The sequence below is a fragment of the Lygodium microphyllum genome, chromosome 15 (assembly GCF_053477565.2).
Source record: "Lygodium microphyllum isolate KBCC chromosome 15, Lygodium_microphyllum_v1.1.10, whole genome shotgun sequence".
NCBI classification, from domain to species: domain Eukaryota; kingdom Viridiplantae; phylum Streptophyta; class Polypodiopsida; order Schizaeales; family Lygodiaceae; genus Lygodium; species Lygodium microphyllum.
In genome coordinates, this window is record NC_141149.1 from 17,101,110 (window position 1) to 17,123,145 (window position 22,036).

The 22,036-nt window shown below is 45.8% G+C and overlaps 1 protein-coding gene and 1 pseudogene across 1 annotated transcript in view; one reads left to right on the top strand and one right to left on the bottom strand.

The window, feature by feature from the left end:
* The window catches only part of LOC148024295 (uncharacterized), a 216,396-nt gene that overhangs the window by 133,602 nt on the left and 60,758 nt on the right, over positions 1–22,036 (top strand). The window contains exons 2-5 of the mRNA XM_087693919.1: positions 14,077–14,143; positions 14,238–14,322; positions 14,897–14,984; positions 16,512–16,626. Of these exons, the coding sequence (XP_087550045.1) occupies positions 14,112–14,143; positions 14,238–14,322; positions 14,897–14,984; positions 16,512–16,626 (320 nt within the window). The 5' untranslated portion in view covers positions 14,077–14,111. The remainder of the gene's footprint in view (positions 1–14,076; positions 14,144–14,237; positions 14,323–14,896; positions 14,985–16,511; positions 16,627–22,036) is intronic.
* On the bottom strand, positions 94–8,284 carry LOC148024297 (uncharacterized; annotated as a pseudogene).

Below are 22,036 nucleotides of genomic sequence, written 5' to 3' on the forward strand. Positions count from 1 at the left end.
TACGTATTAATTGCTCTGGCATGCATCCTTTGCACTTTCGTTTGAAATGGGGTAACTTTGCAGGGTAACTTTCGTGTGGAAAATTGGGGCATTTTATGGCCGAATGCCCAGAGAAGCAACCGTCTTCAAACCGTCTTCAGATGCTGAGCATGTTGGGCGGCCCACGGAAGATATGGTGCTTGATGCTTCGTCACAGGATGCAACCCAGCCACCTAAAGTTTTGGATAAAAGTAGACAACATGTTTCGGGTTTGGATTCCCGTGGCAATGGCTTGGTAGATGTACGTCCCAAAAAGGGTAAAAGGTTTGATGCTGGCCTTGCGGATACTGGGCCTAATGCTTCATAAGATTCCATGCGTACGTATATGCACAGGAAATAAATGTTGTCTTCAGAGCACACTGCCCATACTATGGTTTCTTCTGCTCCCCATAATTAGTCTACTAGGAAAGTATATACGGACGGTCCAAAGGGCCCACCTGCTAAGTTGAGTTTTGATACTAGAGGTAATGTGATTACCCCATGGGATCGTCGTTATCCCCGTTCCATCCCCAAGACAGTGGATATTCCGTCTACCTCTAAAGCTGGCCGTCAGAATTCTTTTGCCTTGTTGGCTGATTTTTTGGATGACGGTGTCCTTGACATTCTAGCAGAAAAGGTTAAATCGAGGCAAGCTGTGCCTCATTCCTGATTTTCTTTGTGAATATACATGAAGATAGCCATGTGGAATGTGCGAGGCATTTGTTCTCGCCATAAGCAACATGCCATATGGACTGTATTGCATGAGAATCAGTGGGATATCTTGTGTGCTGTTGAGCACAAGAGTTACGGTGAAGTAGGAAAAGTTGTGGATTGCCATGGGTTTCGGTTGTTTTATGCAGGGACACATGCCATGCATTATTTTGGGGTGCTTATGATTGTACATGAGAAATATCAGCCTGTTCTTATTAAAAATGATGTACATGGCCGTTTTGTGGTAATTGAAGTTTTATTTGAATGAGAGATCTTATGGTTGCTGGGCCTCTATGCTCCGAATGACCCTTTATCCCACTGGGATCTTTGGAATACTTTGTAGACCTCCTTGTCACTTGGCAGACGGGGTTTTTTGATGGGGGATTTTAATATGTGTTTTGATTCTTCATAGTCCATATCAGAGCATTCGGTGATGGATGCTCTGGAAAGTTGTGTGTGGAATGCGTTTGCTCTTGCGGTACTTAAGCAAGCTCTCTGGTCTTGGCTACACCCTTCTTCTATAGGGTTTACTTTTCATTCGGCATAGTATGCAACTACGTGGTTGCGGTTGGACCGCATGTACATCATGCAGGATGATGATTTTCTTCCCGAGATGTTGGAAATGAAAGTGTTGTAGCAATATGCCTTGTCGGACCATTTTCCTCTACAACTTGAGATACTTGCACAACCCATTGTACCTTTTAAGCAATTGCTGGACAGACTCCCTTTGCGTTTCAACTCGTCTTATTTGAAGCATTCAATCTTTCAGGGCTATATGCAGCAATTGATCGATAGATTTCTATTGGACTTCGCCTTTGAGGGCAATGCTTCGTTTGAAAGATTGCTCTCTAATGTGCAGCGGGTTGCTCGGCAGTATAGGATCTATCATGCCTCTCTTTGTCGGCGGCGTTGACAAGCAGCGGAGGACTTACAGGTTGTGATTCGCTCTCTGCTGGTGGACCCTCCAAATGATGTATTCTGTTGTCACTGGCAATGCGTTTGGCTGATCTTATTAAAGAGTTTCAGTTGAAATCTTATCAGTAGGCCAAATTGCAAAATTTGACGGAGAATTTGCAAGATAATGCTTGTGAGACTCATAAGTTCTTTCGCGCGCTACATGCATCTCCTGCTCGAGAAAATATGACTAGACTCCAGGATTCAGAAGGCTGAATGGTCATTGATCCTCAGACTATTGTCAATATGTGCAGGAATTATTTTCTAGATATTCTTGGTTCTTCTCCTTCACCTTCTGACTAGGTTACGCATGCACGCTCAGTCTTCTATGATCTGGTCTGCCATCAGGTTCCACTTGATATGCAAACTACTTTGGAGACAGATATTTGTGAGGAGGAGGTTATGGATGTTTTGTTACGCCTGCCCAAGGATAAAAGTCACGGTTGGGATGGTCTCACCAATGAATTCTTTGAGAGTTCTGCTACCCAACTGGTGAATCCATTGACGACTATGTTTCAGCAGGTTTGGGAAACGGGGTTCATGCCTTCGTCATGGAAAGGAGGTCTTATCAAACTGCTTCCAAAAGTTCCTTCGCCGTCAATGTTGCAACATTGGAGACCAATTTCTTTGATGGGTTCGATGTATAAAATCTTTTCCAAAGTGATGGCGAATTGGCTTCACAAGCATCTTCCGGCAATTGTGCATCCTCTTCAATATGGTTTCATTAAGGGCAGAAACATTCTGCATAATATCTTAAATGTGCAAATGGCTATTGACTATGCAAGGCATTCTAACCAGGAAGTGGTATTGATTCAATTGGATCTGGAAAAGGCTTTTCATTATTTAGACTGGTCTTTCATTGCAGAACTTTTGTCTACTATGGGCTTTGGTACTCGGATGTCCCGCTTGATCTACAGCATTAGTGCTGCGGCTTTGTTGCGAGTTATGCTAAATGGTGGTATTACAGAGCCATTTGTCCTTGCACGCTCTGTGAGACAGGGTTGCCCTTTGAGTCCTCTCTTCTTTGCCCTTGCGACTCATCCGGTTCTTTCAATGTTATCTTCTATGACAGCTTCTACTCAGCTGGCTGGATTGTCTCTTCCGTTTGAACAGCACTTCATTAGTAAATCTTTGGCTGATGACAGCTTTATGATTTTGCGTGCGGACAAGGACAATCTTCGCAAAGCATTAGATGTTTGGACGCTCTTTGGTCATGCTTCTGGTCTTCGTATCAATGCTTTTAAATCAGCCATTCTCAGTTGCACGGAGTCCGATTTACAATCATTGGGCTGGAAGGGATAGGTTGTTCCCCGTGGTTCCATTGCTAGGCATCTTGGGTACCCTTTGGGTGTTGATGTTCGGCCAAAGCAACTATTGGAGTGGATTTCACAGAAACTGGCAGGTAAGTTTCTGTATTGGAAGTCGCAAGCTTGGCCCTTCCATGTTCGCCTCAAAGTGGCTCAGACAATTCTGTTGCCAATGCTCACATATTTCTTGCCATTGCTGCCGTGGACTACTACTACTTTGAATGCTCTTACGCAGCCCATTCGTTTCTTGTTATGGAAGAAGGATTCCTTGCAAGCAGGCATTTCATGGATTTCTTGGTCGCATACATGTACCCCCAAGCGCATGGGTGGTGGGGCTATTTTGGATGTCGAAATTCATATGCTGGCACTTCGTTGGTCTCTTTTTCGTGCCATGTGCGTGGAATATCACCCGTGGGCCGTTATTTTCTTGAGGATCATGGGCTTCTGCATGGTAATACCCAAATTCGGAGCTCCTGGTGGCATGTTCTTAATGCAAATTCTCGGTTTTCTAGTCCTTCCTCATCCCTGCTTGTTCATTTGGTCTGCTCCTGGCAATTGGTTCTCCAGAAGGCGCGTTGGCATCCAGCGGAGGACCGCTTACATACTAACTCTTTTCAACTGGAATTGTTGGCAGCCTCGTGATTACTTTCGTGGGAAGGCAAACATGAGATCAGACCAAAATTTAACCGCATGGCATGTTTGGGCTTGACTTCAGTTGCAGATGCCACCCTTGCCAGTCGTAATGTCTTCATATCGTTTCGTACAGCCAGGAGGCTTTTCAGAATCCCTCGTGGATACCGTGATTTATGGGAACAGCTTTGGTTAGTGGTCTAGAGCAGGCAACCATTTCCTGCCCTTGCTTTGGATCGTCCTTGGCAGGACTGGGACCTTGGACGTTGGTTGAATTTGGAAAAGGCCTCAGCTAACTAGGTGTATCATCTTTTGATTAAAGACCATCAATGGCTAGTTACTAAAGCTAATATTGTATGGGGATTGCAGAAATCTCATTCATGGTGGAAGGCAACTGTGATGGAGGGCTGGTTGAACAAGACAGCTTTCAAATGCAAGGTCTTTCTTTGGAGGGTGATGATTGGTGGTCTTCCTCTTGCCTCGGCCCTTTCCAAGCGTCGAATCTCTAACGGCAATTGTTTCTTCCGCACCACTATTGTGGAATCGGCCCGTCATCGATTTATTTCTTGCCCTCTCGCGAAGAATATCTGGTTGCTCTTGTCAGCGGTTTGGCGAGTTGTGGTTGGTTTCTCGCTAAGCCCTTTTGATTGGGTTTTTGTACGGCCAAAATACCCCACACCGGCACAATTGCATATGAAGATCTTGTTCCACTTTCTTAGATATTGGTGATGCTGCCACAATTGGACCGCTCGGAATGCCTTTCTTTTTGATTCAGCCTCTAATGTTCCGGAACATATTGCGAGGCTTAAAGGTCTCTTGCATTGGCAGATAGATCTCATTCGGCACTTTGACTTGCTTCCTCGGGAGGACTTACTTGGCATATGGCAATTTCCTCTGCGTCTTCGCCATGACTTTTGTAACTCTTTTGTGGTTTCGTACTAAGATTTTACACAAGATGGCGTAGAGCCATGATGTATCTTGTAATTATGTAAACTTGTACCTTTTTCATAATTAATACAATTACCTTTTACGAAAAAAAGAGAGATAGAGAGAAATGAAATGAAATGATATGATATATTAATGTCTACAAAAGGCCAAAATGACCTATGAGATCATGAGTTACAATCATGTGTATGATGGTACAACTGTCTGGGCAAAATATGTATGTTGCACAAAGCAAAATAAGAAAGGAAACTAACTATGGCTATGTGTAAAACATAGAGCTCTATCTAGTAACAATCAGCTCCAAAAAGTACAATCTTATGTGGGTATGGAGGACCTAGCTCTAGCCTGAGCAATAATCCCCTATATCCGCCTATGAAGGTGTCGTCGATGTCTGTGCTGAGGCCTAGGACGTCTGGATTGGCTAAGCTGAACGGCTTGATCAATCAGTACTCCTTGTTAGTGTGTGGACTGTGGCGATGAGAGAGGCTCTCGTGTGGACTGTGGCTGTAACTGTATTGAAGTCTTCTGAGTCTCCTTCGCAAAGATGTCTGTGAGCTGCCTCTGTGAAGGGCCTCGATGTCTTGGAGCAGTTGTACTCCTGAGGCGCATGCTACGACGCCGTCGTATCTCAAGAAGAAAGAGGCCAAGGCATCACTGATTGGTAAAATCCATGACTCTGAATAGTGGTCCAAATTTGTCTCTAAAGAGACAATGGAAACAACCACGGACCTCATAATACGCTGGGCAGCGGCAAATATAATGCTCCTTTGTCTCTGGCTCTAATTGGCATATCTGGCATATGCGCTCCTCAGATGGGATGGATCTATATCTGCTAGTTTCAATCTCTAGCTGATGTGAGGAGGTGCGCAACTAGCCAATAGTACATCTGATCCCATGGGAAAGGTGGGTGCCCATGTATCTCGGGCGAACAATAAATCCACCGTCTGTAGTATGAAGGAAATGCATGCGGTAGAAAGCCATCTTTGTCCCTAGCTCCTACCCTGGCATCAACCATGTCTTTGATATCCAACTGGGTAAGATCCATCCTGATGATCTTGCAGATCTCTAACTTGCTCAGATCAAGAGATGGTGCATCAAGGGAGTACTGGAAGGGGAGTAACTTGTCCATGCTAAAGCCATGTAGCTCAAACCAGGCCGACATCTGTGCATACCAACATGAAGTATCACCCTCTCTGGCAAGCCGTCTAGAGGACTCAAGGGCCAACCGTACATATCTGTGTCTGGGTAAGTCCCATAGGCTATGTATGTATCCGACCGATCGAGTGAGGGCCTCTATCACAATCGGTGTAGCTGCTAGCTTGGCTCTGATGATCTCATGTGGCACGGAGGCCTTACATCTGATAATCCTGGATATCATGGACACTTGGGATTTCTCCATCGACCTCCATCTGTCATAAGTGCACCCTGATCTGCTATGGTAGTCAAGACTAGGCCCCCATATTTTTACTCCATAAAGTAGTGTTGATGTGACCAGTGTATCGAAGAGCCATAGCTTGGTGCAGGGTTCTTGGAATTGCACCTGTAAGCACATCCTCTCCAAACCACCTAGTGCTCTGTATCCGCGAGTTAGTCTAGTGCCTGCTGCCTCTTGCATAGAAAAGGTGGGCCCTGTGAATAAGATTCCTAGGTATTTATAAGAATCCATATACTCCAGCTCCTCAGATCCATATGTTAATTTAGGTGCTGATCCCGTGACCCACTGTGGTGTAGTATTAAATACCATCACCTTGGTTTTACCAAGGTTCACTGAAAGCCCACTGTCCAAAGTATAGGAGTGTAGTGCATCCAAGTGTCTCTGTAGACCCTCTGGAGAGTCAGCTATCAAAACAATGTCATCTGCATACAATAGGAGGGGTATCCAAGTGCCAACTAGTGGAGCTCCTCTATCTCCTTCCTATGAAATGTAATCAGCAATCCTATCAATGTACAGGCCAAATAATGTCGGAGAGAGGGGGCATCCTTGCTTCACCCCAATGAAGTAAATAGGTGTCGAAAGGTCCTCAGGTGTCCAGACTATGCCCACAACTCTCTCATACAGTGCCAAAATACCCCAATTGAGCTCTTTCGGTACTCCCATGGTATGCAATCTATTTATCAACCTGTCTCTCGGTACTGTGTCAAAGGCTTTGCGGAAGTCCACAAAGTAGCAGTAGGTCCATTGGCCATGGGCCCTTCCCTCCTCAATGATCGCTCTGAGTGTGAGGATGTGATTCAATGTGGAGAAGCCTCTCCTAAAGCCAGCTTGTCCCTGTGCTCTAAGACCCCACATCTCTCCCCACCTGCTTAACTCATGCTCAAGGATGGAAGCATATAACTTAGCCAATGTATGCCCAATCATAATAGTCCAATAGTTACTGGGTAGAGTAGGGTCCCCTGACTTGAGGATAGGCACAATAGTGTTCGTGCTCCAGCTTTTTGATAGGCCTTCACACATGGCTTTGTTAAACATGTAAGCTAGGAATCCTGCCACCAAATCTCTAGCATGGATCAAGTGCTCGGCTACTAATCCATCATGATCTTATGCCTTTCCTCTGCTAAGTCTGTCAATGGCCTCTCGGACCCTACTTTCTGTAAAGAAAGTGGTGGTCTCTGGACTAGGCTCAAGTGGGTTAGGAAGAGGTGGCTGACCCTCCACAGTATAAAGACTAGCTGCATACTCCTCCCATACAGCAGTGGATGTAATAGGTGTAGTCGAGTAATGCTCTCTAAAAAGCCTCCAAGCCTCTCTAGAGTCCTGACTCAAGAATAACTGATATAGGTCTCGCTCCAGCTGGGCCAAGAATGTTCTCTTCTTCCGTCGTGTGAGGCGTCTAAAGAGTATCTGCGCTTGTTTGTGGGTAGTGGACCCCAGTGCTATCTCTCTCTGTAGCCGTGCTCTGGTCTCACGGCACTCATCATCACACCAGCTGTTCCGCGGTGTCACCCCAGTGGAGGCTCTCTGTGTGGGTCGTGAGTGTGGGAAGGCTACACCTGCAGCTATGTGTAGGGCCTCACTGAACTGCTGAGCTAGCTCCTGTAGTGGAACGTCGGGGTCTGCATCATGTAACAATCTAAGGATCTCCGCCTCATAGGTATCCTTTGTCTCTCTGGAAAAGAGATATCTTGGGTGCCGGTGAGGTGCATGATGGGTTTGCGTGTCAGTGAATTGGAGGTCGATGGTGAATGATAGGTAGGCATGATCCATTGCAACTCCGAGAAGGCATGGGGATACCGAGAGGTCTTGGATGTGAGATATCAGCATACATCGGTGGGGCAAGAACATAGTCTACTATGCTGGCACCATGTCGGTGAGGATAACACGTAAAGGCGCCGGATAGGGCGTATCTAGCCAGGCCATTAAGAATGGCCAACCTGTGTGCTGTGCCCATCTCCACAAGGTATCTCCCATATTCGGTGACTTCCCCCATATCCTGAGATGTCCTCTCCAGCTGTAGCTCTAACACAACCTGCTCTTGTAGCATCTCCTCAGATGCATCAAAGAAAGACACCTGATGGGAGGCTGTCCTGGCATTAAAGTCTCCTAGTAAGATAACCTCTCTCTCCTTCGAGAACTCCCAAATATCCTCATCCAAAGCCACATATGGTGATTGCCCCTTGGGTGGGGCGTATCGGGACGTCATAGGGGGAAAATAGCATATGGCAACATACAAAGTGCATTCCTCACCATGCACTCTCACCCACATGTATCTGGCCTGCTCATCTCTACGGACTACTGGATCATCTATTGTAGCTCCTCCCTAAATAACACTGCCACTCGTCCTGACCCGCGATTACTGTGGTCTGTGCGTGTCTCCTTCTTGCAAGCTGACTCCCACCTATAGCCTGTCACCCGTGGAAGTGTAGTATGTGGTCCCTGATGTGTCTCTGAGTAGAACACTATATCTCTCCCTTTGAATGTCTCCTCAAAAGCTCCCACATCCAATTGGATGGCTCCATTACAGTTCCAGACTGCCACTACAAGGTTGGTCCCATAGGTCCCATAGGTCTCATGCCGTCATTTGTGGCGCCTCTCCATGACTGCCAGTGTCCCTCCTTTGTAGAAGGCGAGTTTGCCCTCCTTGGCTGCCTTAATTTTTGGCATGCACTCCCTCCTGTGGGCTAGTTGGGTTGGTGTGAGATTGTCACCCAAAAACACACCAGTCCCCTTCAATGTATGGCGTTGAGCTAGGAAGTCTCTCCTAGCCTCCATGGTGGGGAAGCGGAGAATGAGTGCACGCTCTTTTGAGCTCTCCCTTTCTGTGCTTTTCTTGCCCACTCTCCAAGCGGAGTCGTGCGTGTCTTTCTTAATATTCATTAACGTGTATAGCACCTTGGTATCCTCATCCACTTTTTCATGCATCTTCAGCCTCGTCACCGGAACATGGAGTGCTCTCATTTTCCTTTTTTGTTCCTCCTCCAATGTGTCATTGATTATGGTTGTTGTAGGTGTGTGTGCTAGGTGTTTCCCCTTTGCAATTTGAAACCATTGCTCTGCCTCCTCTACTTGTTGTTGGGTTTTCTTGAGCATCTTTGCCCAAGAAAACAGCCTCCTTCGTCGTCTCCTCCTTTTTTTGGAGGAGTTGTACTTCCTCTTTGATGCGGGTGAGCTCCTCGGTCATGCTAGGTTGAATTTCTCCTTCCTCTAGTTTGGAACTTAGCTGAATGTTAGTTAGTAGCTGCCTAAGTGATTGAATCTCCCCATCTTGGGCTTCTATCTTCAATTCCAGCTTTTTAATCTTATTGTTCAGCTGCTTGTTCACTAAGCTCAGTCCGTTGTCATACTCCTTGACTTTGTTGATGGCATTGGTAATCATCTGCTCTATATGGACCTTCTCCATTTTGGGGGCGAACTCCGTCTTGCTGTGTTGGGCGCAAGTTGATTACAACATATTGCTCCACGGATGTGATCACAATTGAGGGCCTTCGAATATAACTCTAGCGCCCTTCTTGTTTGGCCCTTTCTGGAGTGATGTGATCTCCGCCCTTTTCCTGGAGTGATGTGATCGACTGACGGGTAGTGGTGGCAGGAGACGGGAGAATGGATGGGGCAAGTGACGAACGGACGGGGCAGTGACAAGATAGGAGAACGGACAGGGGGCAGGTGACGAACGGACGGCAGGAGAGAGCCGGACGACCGATGGCGAACGGGACGGGGGGCAAGTGACGAATAGATAGCGGATGGCAGGTAGGAGAGAGAGAGAGAGAGAGAGGTCGTACTGGTTCAACTGGACCTGGAAAAGGCTTTTGATTATCTGGACTGGTCTTTCATTGCAGAACTCATGTCTTCTATGGGCTTTGGTGCTCGGATGTCTCATCTGATCTACACTATCAGTGCTGCAGCGTCTTCGCGAGTTATGCTGAATGGAGGCGTTACCAAGCCAATTGTCCTTGCCTGCTCAATTAGACAGGGGTGCCCTTTTGAGTCCTCTCTTCTTTGCCCTTGCGACTCATCCAGTTCTTTTGATGTTGTCTCACATGGCAGCTTCTACTCAGCTGGTTGGATTGTCACTTCCCTCTGGACAGCACTTCATTAGTCAATCCTTGGCTGATGACAGCTTTATGATTCTACGTGCGGACAAGGATAACCTTCGTAAAGCTTTGGATTTTTGGGCTCTCTTTGGTCAGGCTTCTGGTCTTCGCATCAATGCTTTGAAATCAGCCATTCTCAGCTGCACGGAATCGGATTTGCAGTCATTGGACTGGCAGGGAATGGTTGTTCCCCGTGGCTCCATTGTAAGGCATCTTGGGTACCCTTTGGGTGTTGATGTTCCCCCAAAGCAGTTACTACAGTGGATTTCATAGAAACTTGCGGCTAAGTTTTTGTATTGGAAGTCTCAGGCTTGGCCCTTCCATGTTCGCCTCAAAGTAGCCCAGACAATTATGTTGTCAATGCTCACATATTTCTTGCCATTGCTGCCCTGGACTACTACTACACTCGATTCGATGCTCTTACTCAGTCTCATCGTTTCATGTTATGGAAGAAGGATTCTTTGCATGCAGGCATTTCCTGGATTTCTTGGTCGCATGCGTGCACCCCCAAACGCATGGGTGGAGGGGGTATTTTAGATGCCCAAACTCATATGTTGGCACTCCGTTGGTCTCTTTTTCGCGCCATGTGCTCAGAGCATAATCCATGGGTCGTTATAGCCCGTTATTTTCTTGAGAATCACGGGCTTCTGCATGGCAATACTCAAATCTGGAGTTCTTGGTGGCATGTTCTTAATGCAGATTCGCGGTTCTCTAGTTCTTCTTCATCTCTGTTTGCCCATTTGGTGTGTTCTTGGCGACTGGTCCTCCGGAAGGCTCAGTGGCATCCAGTGGAGGATTACTTAGCTACTAATTCTTTTCAACTGGAATTGTTGGCAGTCTCGCGGTTAATTTAATGGGAAGGTAAACATGAGCTTCGACCAAAATTCAACCGCATGGCACGTTTGGGCTTAACTTCGGTAGCGGATGCCACCCTTGCTAGTCGCAATGTGTTGATATCATTTCGTACAGCCAGGAGGCTTTTCAGGATTCCTCGTGGATACAGGTATTTATGGGAACAACTTTTGAGGTTGCTCCAGAGTAGACAGCCCTTTCCTGCCCTTGCTACGGATCGTCCCTGGCAGGACTGGGACTTTGCAGGCCAGCTGATTTTAGAAAAGGCTTTAGCTAACCAGGTGTACCGTCTTCTGATCAAAGATCATCAATGGCTGGTTACTAAAGCTAATACTCTATGGGGATTGCATAAAACCCGGTCATGGTGGAGGGTAACTGTGATGGAGGGCTGGTTGAACAAGACACCCTTCAAATATAAGGTCTTTCTTTGGAGGGTGATGATTGGTGGTCTTCCGCTTGCTTCAGCTCTTTCCAAGGGTCGAATCTCCAACGGTAACTGTTTCTTTTGCACCACCACTGTGGAATCCGCCCGTCATCGTTTTATTTCTTGCCCCCTCGCTCAGAAAATCTGGTCATTCCTGTCAGCCCTTTGGCGAGCAATGGTTGGTCTCTCGCTACAGGTTTTTGCGCGGCCTAAATATCCCGCACCGACACAGCCACACATAAAGATCTTGTTTCACTTTCTTCGTTATTGGGGCTGTTGGCATAACTGGACCATTCGGAATGCTTTTCTTTTTGATTCCGCCTATGATGTTCAGCGGCATATTGCTCGGCTTAAAGGTCTCTTGTATTGGCAGATAGATCTTCTCCGGCACTCTGACATGCTCCCTCGGGAGGACTTACGTCCCTGGCATATGGCAATTTCCTGTGTGTCTTTGCCATGACTTTGTAACTCTTTGGTTGTCTGGTTCTTGTAGAAAGTCAGCGTGTACACACGATGGGGTAGAGCCATCGTGTATCTTGTAATCATGCAAGCTTGTACCTTTTTCGTAATTAATACAATTACCTTTTACGAAAGAGAGAGAGAGAGAGAGAGAGAGAGAGAGAGAGAGAGAGGCACAACGTGAGGTTTTGTTGCACAAGTTGTACAAGTGCAGTCCTTGACAGTCTGACTGCATACTAGGTGCACTCTACACGTAGGGCTTGGAGGAGACAGATTCTGTTCATATTTGAGACAGTCAGTCAGGGTTGAGAACAAAAGAGAGAGAGATAGACAGAGAGATTTCTGTTATGGTGAATCTGCAGGTGCCAAATGGTATTGATATGGATTTTCTCAACCAACATATAGGGCATGGGGATGACAAAGATTTGGATGTAGTCTAGGTTCCATTGGTGTACAGATTGGGTTGCAATCATGTAAGCCAAACCTCTCAAGAAGTTTACCAATGTATCTTGACTGCAATAAACGAATACCTCTAGCATCATGTATGAAGTGAATGCCCAAGTAATAATGCAAAGATCCCAAGTTTGACATCTCAAAAGTTTACTGCAAATTTTGTTTAAATGCTGAAATTTGATCTGCATGTGTCCCTGTAAGCAAAATTTCATCAACATATAGACAAATGATTAGCATGGATCCCCCCTCTTTACATACTTCAAGGGTAGACTCAGGTGAGTTGTTTATAAACCCTTGGCTGGGCTGAGTAAAAAGGCATCAATCTTGTACTTTTGATCACTCTTCACTCGAGGGGGGTTTGTTGGGTTTCACTCACGCCTATGCTCACAGAGGAGTGTCGGTGATTAGTAGGACACTGGGGCACTTTTTTACTCTTGATACGAGAGGTTTTTTCCCCAGACTTATTCTCTTTTTTTGTATGTGCCTATGTTACACATTTATGGGCACTTATTATGTTTGCGGGTGCGAACACCCCTTAAAATTCTAAGGTTTAAGGGTTGTACTTTGTACTTTCAGTTTACACTCTTTCAATCTATTGCATTGGGTGTCATGCTTCACTCTCCACACTGTCTACTGCACTCTCATTTGAGCTTCGATCCTCTCAGCCTCTCACATTCTCCTTGATGATGACATGACCATCTTTTAAGTTGTGCAATTTCCCACATTATCCATGGCATGCATGTGCATTTAGTGCAATGTCATCCTCGAGGTAGATCTTCTCCCCCTTGCGGGTCTCTTTCTTTGGAGAGAGAGTGGTTCTATGTGTCTGAATCAGCAAGGATGAGTCAGATAGAGACTGGTCCTTGGTTGAGTCCTGCCACCTCCCCATGCGCTTTTAAAAGTAGTATTGTCAAGTACCCCTATTTTCCCCATATAGACTTTTGGCATCATGTAGTAGGTTGCCCATTTGCTTCCATCCAAAAATTTGTACATGTTGTGCTCTTGTTTTACTTGTCTTTTTCTCTTCTCGTTTGGCATTCACAAAGTCATCTTTTACTGATGTAGCCTTCTTTACTACAAACCGTTTTGGATTCTCTGCCATGTTATTCCAGGCCTTCTTTTCTACTGCTGCCCATGTATTTCGTTCACTCTCCATGGGTGTGTGTGCATGCTTTTTTTCTTCTAAGTTCTTAGAGAAAATAATGGTTCTGTTAATAAATCCCATCAGGTCAAAGTATTGCAATGTGTTGTGTATCTTCTCTGTGTATGTTTTAGACTCATTACTTCAGGTTTTGCCTTCTGGATCATGGTCTCCATCACCTCCCCTTCGTCATTGTAGGAGCTGAAGCTGAACTTTGTAGGTGGCTAATATATTCTTTGGTTCCTTGATCACTATGTTCCACTCCCAAAGGCACACCTCAATGTCCTTACATGAAGTGAAATGTGCCAGTATCTTATTATACATTCTTCTTCCACACTTCAATTTTTGTATGCATCTCCTCTCTGGTTTGCTTTATCGCTTCATCACACAGAGCATTCATGATTTCTTTTATTTTTCCTGTATCGTGGTCTTGCATTTTGCAAAGATATCAAATTTATCAAATTTCTTCCACACCTTTTTGTGCATGGATATCCTTGATCTTGTCAAAGCTGTTCCAAATGGTGGAATATTTCTCATTTTTTAAAGCTGAAGAAATTCATGACTCTAGAGAGAGTAGCTACTGAAACATGTAAGTGGCTGATGTAAAGGAGGAAAAAATGCAAGGGTCTTGACATGGTAGAAAAATGATGCAGATCTCAGTCGACCAGGGAGAAAACACCTAACATGTATGACAGCATTGCCCCTCTTTGGGTTGAAAAGGTAATGGCTTGAAAAAGTAACAGTTTAGGAACTGCTGATAACTGTATTAAAGCTCATGCTAATGATTGAGGCTTCTTCTGTTTCAAGTGTCTAGGTGTCTACTTCCCTTTCGGAGACATTTGTGCTGTCAAGTTTTCTTGTGGTGCTTTGGCTCTGAAGATGGTTGCATAGACACAAAGGTTGGTGGTCTCCAGCATCTTGTTGCACCTGCTGCGTCTGTGGACATTGTGAATGCTGAAGATCTGCTTTTCTAGGTTGTGCTTTCGTACTCCTACTTGTGCTCGGTGTGGTTAGTCAACTTGACTATAGAGAGCAGACATAGATTGTGCTGCAGACAGTTTGAGGATGGAGCACATATAGGTGGAATCCCTGAATTTTTGTGAGGGCTACTATCTGGTTGCTTCTGGGTATATAGTAGGGTTCTCACCTTGCAGATTAAGAGTGAGTTGCAATTTCCTTCTTAGTTGGGGAATCTGCCAAATCAGTTTGGTGATAGCCCCTTGAAATAAGCTACACTTCCTGCCAATGAGGGTTTTGTATCTATTTTCTTGAGATAGCCTTTGTGAGGCCAGGTAACATGGCTGTTTTGTGTATTCTTAATCAACAAAAAATGAGATGTCTTTGCAAGAGTGTTGAAACAATAGTCTCTCCTAGCACTAATACAAGTGTATAGATCCTAGGATGTGTGTAGAAAGTGCAGTAAGTCAAGTTTGACATTTCTTATTGATCTTATGGCAAAATTGCAATGTGCAGAGTAAAGGCTGGGCTGAAAATGAAGGGATCTCGAAAATTTTAAAACTCCGAAAGCATAAGGAAGCTTGGGGTTGTTGGGATATCATAAGTAAGTTTCTCAAGGCCATTGTTACAGTTTCTAATTGTGTACTGCTTTGAATATTGTTCAAATGGGTTTGGAACAACATTCAAATGCTGAAAGATTTCCCCCCCATCCCTTGCCACCATTAAAAAAAAAAAAACCTCTGTATGTCAACTGCTTGTACTTTTCAAGCTAGTCTCTTGGAACCAGTGTGTTTATTTGGCAAGCTTCACTAAATTTGGTCATTCCTAAAGGAGTTGCTGTCAAGGTTGTCAGTGTGTGACCATGACACCTTAGAGATTGCCTGTTCTATCCTGTAGACCTTGCAAACATCTTCAAATGGACCATGTAAGAAGTGCAAATTAAATATGTCTAGCATTCACAATGAATACCAAAACCCTGCAGATTAGATGCAGAGGCTGACCACCACAATTTCTGCTCAACATTCATGGTACTTTTGCTATCAAATATGATAGTGTCGCAAAGTACTTTTAGTTGAAATATCCCATCTTTAAAACCAGTGATACAGAACAAAAAGAAAACCATGTCCAAGTACTGTAATTGGTCTAAATCTTACATGATCTGTAAAAACTTGATGTTTGTTTCTAGAGCTTTCAGGGCTATATGTTGATTGAGAACCTCTTGGTCATTTCTTTCTTCCTACATCCAAATGCCCCTCCTATGATTGTACATTTGGATGTAGGAAAAAAGAAATGACTACACCCAACCAACCCTCCTATAATTAGTTGGATGTAGGAAGAAAGAAATGACTAAGAGGTTCTCGATTAACATTTAGGGGAATATATAGCTCCAATTGCTCAGGACATCGAGACTCACTCTCCTATAATTCTACTAGTTGCTGTTTGCGTGCACTTTCCTGGCCAGTACACTGCTCCTCACACAGCCCGCTTGGTCAAAGCACAAGTTTTATGCACTCCCATACATGTGAGCTTATAGCTAGTATTATGCTCGGTACATTTGGATCACTAGATTTAGTTAGGTTATAGACCTATTGAACATATCCACTTCAGGGAGACTGTATAGGATTTAGACAGACATTGTCCATACTCTCCAAGGGAGAGGGGAAAGGATATAGGGTGTCAAAGACTATGAGGGAGGAGAGATGCTTTCTCAAGTCCTGGGATTTTGGCACTCTTTCACCGTCAGCCACCATGGTTTGACACTGTAGACCTTCTGATGGATTATCTACCCAGGCCTTGTACTTTGTTGTGTATTTTTCTGTTTTGAAAGTCCCTTACAAGGCTATTTTATCTACTTGCTGAGGGGATACTTTGTCTTCGGGGGATTTTATTGATAGAATTTACTTTTCTTTGGAAAAAAAAAAGTGAATATCTAAATCAATGTCAGGATTTCTGGGGCATGGATGTATGATCTTGTTGTATAGTAGCATCATATAAACTAATCATATATCCACGTCAACATTATCTCCAGTAAGCACATCTTCAAGCTTGAATCTTTCAACTTGCTCCTCAATTCTCAAAATCCTGTTTATATTAACTGTTATCCATCGCGATTGATGCATATGGTTCATAGGGCAGTGCTTACCTCAACGCCCAAAAGAAGCTATCCTGCAGCGTTCTTATCGTCTATTGGAGCCAAATGAGGGGTTGGGGAGATGGTCAAATGAGGAAACAACTACTCTTTTGAGGTATGTAGTGGTTATGATGATTGGAAAATAATGTTTGGAAAACTTGAAAGGACTTTGGGGATCTCCAAGAAATGTTTTATTATCAATCATTGCAGTTATAATATGATTTATGAGTTATGAGGCATATTGGATTGGTTAGAGTTTATGCAGTGCTAATAGTCATGTAGGGTTTGGCTCGTCCATAGGTGCGCCCTAGTTCTCCAAGAGAGAGAGGGTAGTAGGAGCTAGGACATTCTCTAGAATTGACCGATTCTATGTGGATTACAAGGCTTGTGATAGGGGTGGCCTAACAAGCATTGTACCTGGCATGATCCTCATGGACCACTCATCGATTCAGCCACTTCTCATTCAGAGAGTTGAAGGACCCCACTTCAATATGAGTGAGAATGATCTTAGAGGGATAGTCATATAGATTTGGAGATCTAGACCCCTCTTGGCTAGATGAGCAGCTAGTGTCCTGGATGAGAGTCTATAAGAGATAGAGAGGCAGCCACAAGGAGGAGATAAGAATCTTCTAGACAAGGAGAGATCCGTTCGAGCGTCATTGATTGTCCTATAGAAGGAGGAGAGATGGCTAGGGTGTAGATTGACAATTGAGATGATACACATTGCCAGAGTTGAGATTGATGCTATCAAGAAATTCACATTGGAGTATAGGTTTCAGATGACAGGTTCCTTTTGGACTCACTTTGGTGATAGGGTTAATAGAGCCTTTTTTCACATTATACAACCAAAACACTCTTGGTAGGGTGTGTCAGAGTGCAGCGGTGCAGAAGCGTAGGACTGAGAGAGAGAGAACGCAGAGAGAGAAGGGAGAGAAAGAGACAGTGGACGATGAAGATCTACTGTATAAAGAATGCTGAATGCAAAGATATACAATGATGCAGTGCGCTGGACTGCGTGTCTCCACCTCAACGATGCAACCTGCTGTCCACCTCGAAGTCTGCTGCAGTCTGCACTGTCTGTTGTCTGAAATCTGTGAATAGAGACAGAGACTGCGCGTCACCGGTCTGTAATCTGCGTCAGAGAAGAGTGTATAGACTGCTGAAAGTGTCAACTATAAATAGTCGAAATCTGCCACGAACTGGGGCGCCAGAAATAGGGTGCAGCCTGGAAGTAAGTCGGCTGCATTAAATGCAGCCGACTGGGCTGCAACCAGTCGGACTGCCACGTGGCAGTCCGACTGTGCAGGCTATGATCTCTAACACTCCTTCAAATCACCATTCGGGCCGACTTCACATCCAACTGATAAACAGGCCATCTCCTATGGCCAGCCAAAGCAAGAACATCTCTAATGGTCACCATACGAGCTGTGGGGGCAAAAGTGTCATGACAGTCAATGCCTGGGCGCTGTGCAAAACCTTTAGCAACAAGGCGAGCCTTGTGCTTATCCAAAGTACCATCATTGAGATATTTGGTCTTGAAGACCCACTTGACTCCAATCACCTTCTTCTTTGGGGGGCGTGGCACGAGTGACCAAGTGCCATTCCTCTCAATAGCCTCCAACTCGGCTTCCATAGCTTTCTTCCTTGGTGCGGACTGTAAAGTCTTCTTCACGGAGGTGGGCTCTCGATCCTGTATAACACGGGTCATCAAACAATAGTTGGAGCAAACCAGCTCCGTAGAATGTGCCTGGTGCCGCCGTGACCGCCGCGGACCATCCTGCGGTCCCCACTCCTCAGGAACCCCCTCGATCCCTGAATCATGGAGTGTGTCACGGGCCCAGCGAGGAGGAGGCCGAACCTCCCCTCGTCGTTCTCCATCAGCAGAAGACTCTGGAATATCCACCGGTGGTAACTCCTCAGAGGTGTCCGGTGGAACTGTAGACTCTGTGTCAGAAACAGAATCATAATCAAAAGGCACGGGCTCTAGTGGAACTGTAGAAGGAGCCCAACTCTCCCTTGGATCTCCAAGAACGGGATGCTCCTCACCCGTTGAAGTAGCCGGAACCTCCACAAACTGCACATCACGGCTAGTGTACATATCCCGCTTGACGGGATCATACAATCGGTAGCCTTGGGATTGGGAGCTGTAGCCAACAAATACCTGTTTTCGAGAAGCCGCTTCAAATTTATCACGGTGAGCCTTGGGAATGTGAATATAGGCATCACACCCAAAGACCCGAAAGTAAGAAACATCTGGCTTCGTTCCAAAATAAGCCTCAAATGGAGTCATCCCTTCCACGGCCGAAGTAGGGGATCGATTAAGGATGTGGACTGCAGTAGCCACAGCCTCGGCCCACAGAACCTGAGGGGTCTGTCCGTGCTCCATCATGGTGCGCGCCATCTCGATCACACTGCGGTTCTTCCGTTCAAGAATACCATTTTCTTAAGGAGTATTGGTATTGGCAAACTCTTGGTGAATTCCTCTATCTGCACAAAACCGAGCAAACTCATTAGACACAAATTCACCTCCCTTGTCGGATCGCAAGGTCTTCAACTTCCGGCCTGATCGGTTCTCCTCAAAGAGAAGCCAATCCTTGAAGTGCGAGAAAGCTTCTGACTTTAGTGCCAAAAAGTAGGCCCAAGTTATCTTGCTATAGTCATCGACGATCAGCATGAAGTACGAGCTCCCACGCAGGGACTCATTCCTCATAGGGCCACAAAGATCTGTAGATACTAGCTCCATCGGTGAAGTAGACCGCCGCGAAGCTGTGTGGGGAATGGCATCTCTATGCTGCTTCCCCCGAATGCAAGAGACACATGGTTGCTGGCTCACCACTATATCCGGCAACCCTCGAACAAGCTGTCCACGTGATGCTCTCCGAAGATAGTCATAGTTCAGGTGACCAAACCGAGCATGCCATAACTCAGACTGTGACTGTGAGGTAAGAAGAAGAGTAGAGAGGGCAGTGGAAGACTTCAGTTTGTAAATGCCGTTCTCCTCATATCCAGATGAGAGAACCCGCCTCGATCCACGATCAAGGACTCGCACCGTAGAACTGTCAAACTCCACCAAAAGACCAAGGGAGCAAATCTTATGAACTGAAAGGAGATGGTACCCTAATCCTGGTACATGCAAAACCTCTGAGGTATGGGTACCACCTCGTCCATCCGGAATAAGCTGCATCTTACCCCAACCTGCAAGAGAAACTGAAGAGCTGTCTCCAATGAGAATCTGCCCACGCGAGGGTCGCAGCTGGGCAACACCATCTGATGAAGGAGTCATGTGCCGTGAGGCACCACGATCAACAATCCACTCTCGAGCCTGGGGAGCCGTCATCGCAGCATCAGAAGCATTCGGTGAAGCGTCCTCAATGACAGCTAGGTGAAGAAATGCAGCTGATGAGGGTGCAGCCACCGCTCCAAAATCCTTGGTGTCCTTCTTCTTGGTGTCCTTCGTATTTTTGTCAGGGCAATCCTTCTTCCAATGGCCAGTCTTTCCACAAATATGGCATGTGGAGTCTTTGTCCTTGTCCTTCTCCTTGTCCTTCTTGGACTTGTTATCCCTCTTTTTCTTCTTTTGGTCCTTCCCCTTCTTCTGAGAGGCTTGACTTGTCAGCGCCTCCGACTTGGAAGCATTCTGTCCCTTTAACTGTTCCTCTTGGTCCAAGACCATAGGAACCAAATCTTCCCACCGAAGAGTAGACTCTCGCCTCGAAGCAATAAGAGCAGAGTAAAATGTACCGAATCGTGGCGGCAACTGGGACAATAGTGTGATCGCCATGTCTTCGGAGGAAATCAGCTTCCCCGCATTCTGAACCTGCATCTGTAGCTGCCTTAGCTTGTTAATGTGCTCCCGTAGCGAAGAAGACTTATTTACGGACAAGGTCCGCATCTGAACCTCCAAAGAAACCCTCTTCATCAGGGTCATCCGATTGTACATTTGATCAAGCTCCAGCCATATCTCATGAGCCACCGTCAAGTGCTCGATGTGAGCGATCATGGCTGTAGTGCATGATAGGAAGAGAAAGGATCGAATCCTGGCATTCAGTTTGTCCCAATGAGACTGGGCCCTGGCCAACTCCGCACAAGCATCGGAAGAGAGTTTGGACTCATCTCTTACCGAGGGCCGGTCAATCTCCTCCTGTACCAACTCCGCCAAATCATAGGACTCAAGGATGGCCAACATCATGATGCGCCAAATGCGGTAGTTGTCGCCGTCGAGCTTCTCATCTGTAGGAAGAGCCAGTAAAACAGGCACCTTCCGGTCCATAATCGCCTGGAACTCCAAGTCCATCTCTATAGACATCTTCAACTGCAATGCCTTCTCAAACGCAAAAGCAGCCCCCTCTGACTGGGAAAACTCAGCCTGCTAAGGCTCTTCCGCGTCCTGAAGCTTTTTCACGCGCCTGAGGCGATGAAAAAGCAAAACCTGCACTTGTAGGCTGAAAACTCAAAACTTCCTCCGCGTCAAACAGCAGTAAATAGCAGCAAATCCACCACCTGTACTCCTTTCCTGTGCGCCCACACTCGTTTCAGCCTTGTTCCAAGGCGCAGCCCTCCTGTCTGCCCTTAAACACAAAAAACGCAAATTTGTGTCGCGATGGAAACTCCTCTTTAGGTTGATTCTGCGCTCAATCAGCCCTCAAACACTGCTCTGATACCATGTCAGAGTGCAGCGGTGCGGAGGCGTAGGACTGAGAGAGAGAGAACACAGAGAGAGAAGGGAGAGAGAGAGACAGTGGACGATGAAGATCTGCTGTATAAAGAATGCTGAATACAAAGATATACAATGATGCAGTGCGCTGGACTGCGTGTCTCCACCTCGACGATGCAACATGCTGTCCACCTCGAAGTCTGCTGCAGTTTGCACTGTCTGCTGTCTGAAATCTGTGAACAGAGACAGAGACTGCGCGTCACCGCTCTGTAATCTGCGTCAGAGAAGAGTGTATAGACTGCTGAAAGTGTCAACTATAAATAGTCGAAATCTGCCACGAACTGGGGCGCTAGAAATAGGGCGCAGCCTGGAAGTAAGTCGGCTGTAACCAGTCGGACTGCCACGTGGCAGTCCGACTGTGCAGGCTATGATCTCTAACAGGGTGTTCAAAGGCTTAGGAGAGATGATGCATCCATTGCATAGAGCCCTTTGAAGGCGAGAGAAGTGGCTTCATAGTGCTATAATGCTTTGTTAGGGTCCCCCACTAGGCCTCCCAGCTTGAGAGGGATAGTATGGCAAAGTACAGAAGGGTGGTTACAAACATGCACAAATATCTGATGGCCCATTTTATAAAAGAGGAGCTAGACAAGTATCTAGGAGAAGATGGACTAGATAAGTCCTTTTTGAGCTATTGTGATCTTCTCATTCAACTTTTCAAGAGATTATGGCATCAGGGGTTATGCTAGAGAGACAAATTGGAGATCACACAATGGAGATCAATCACTTTTCTTGGAATTACCTAGAAGATCCTTGCAAAGGCAATTAGCCTCAAATTAGCTCCATTGATGTCAAATATTATACACCCCATTCA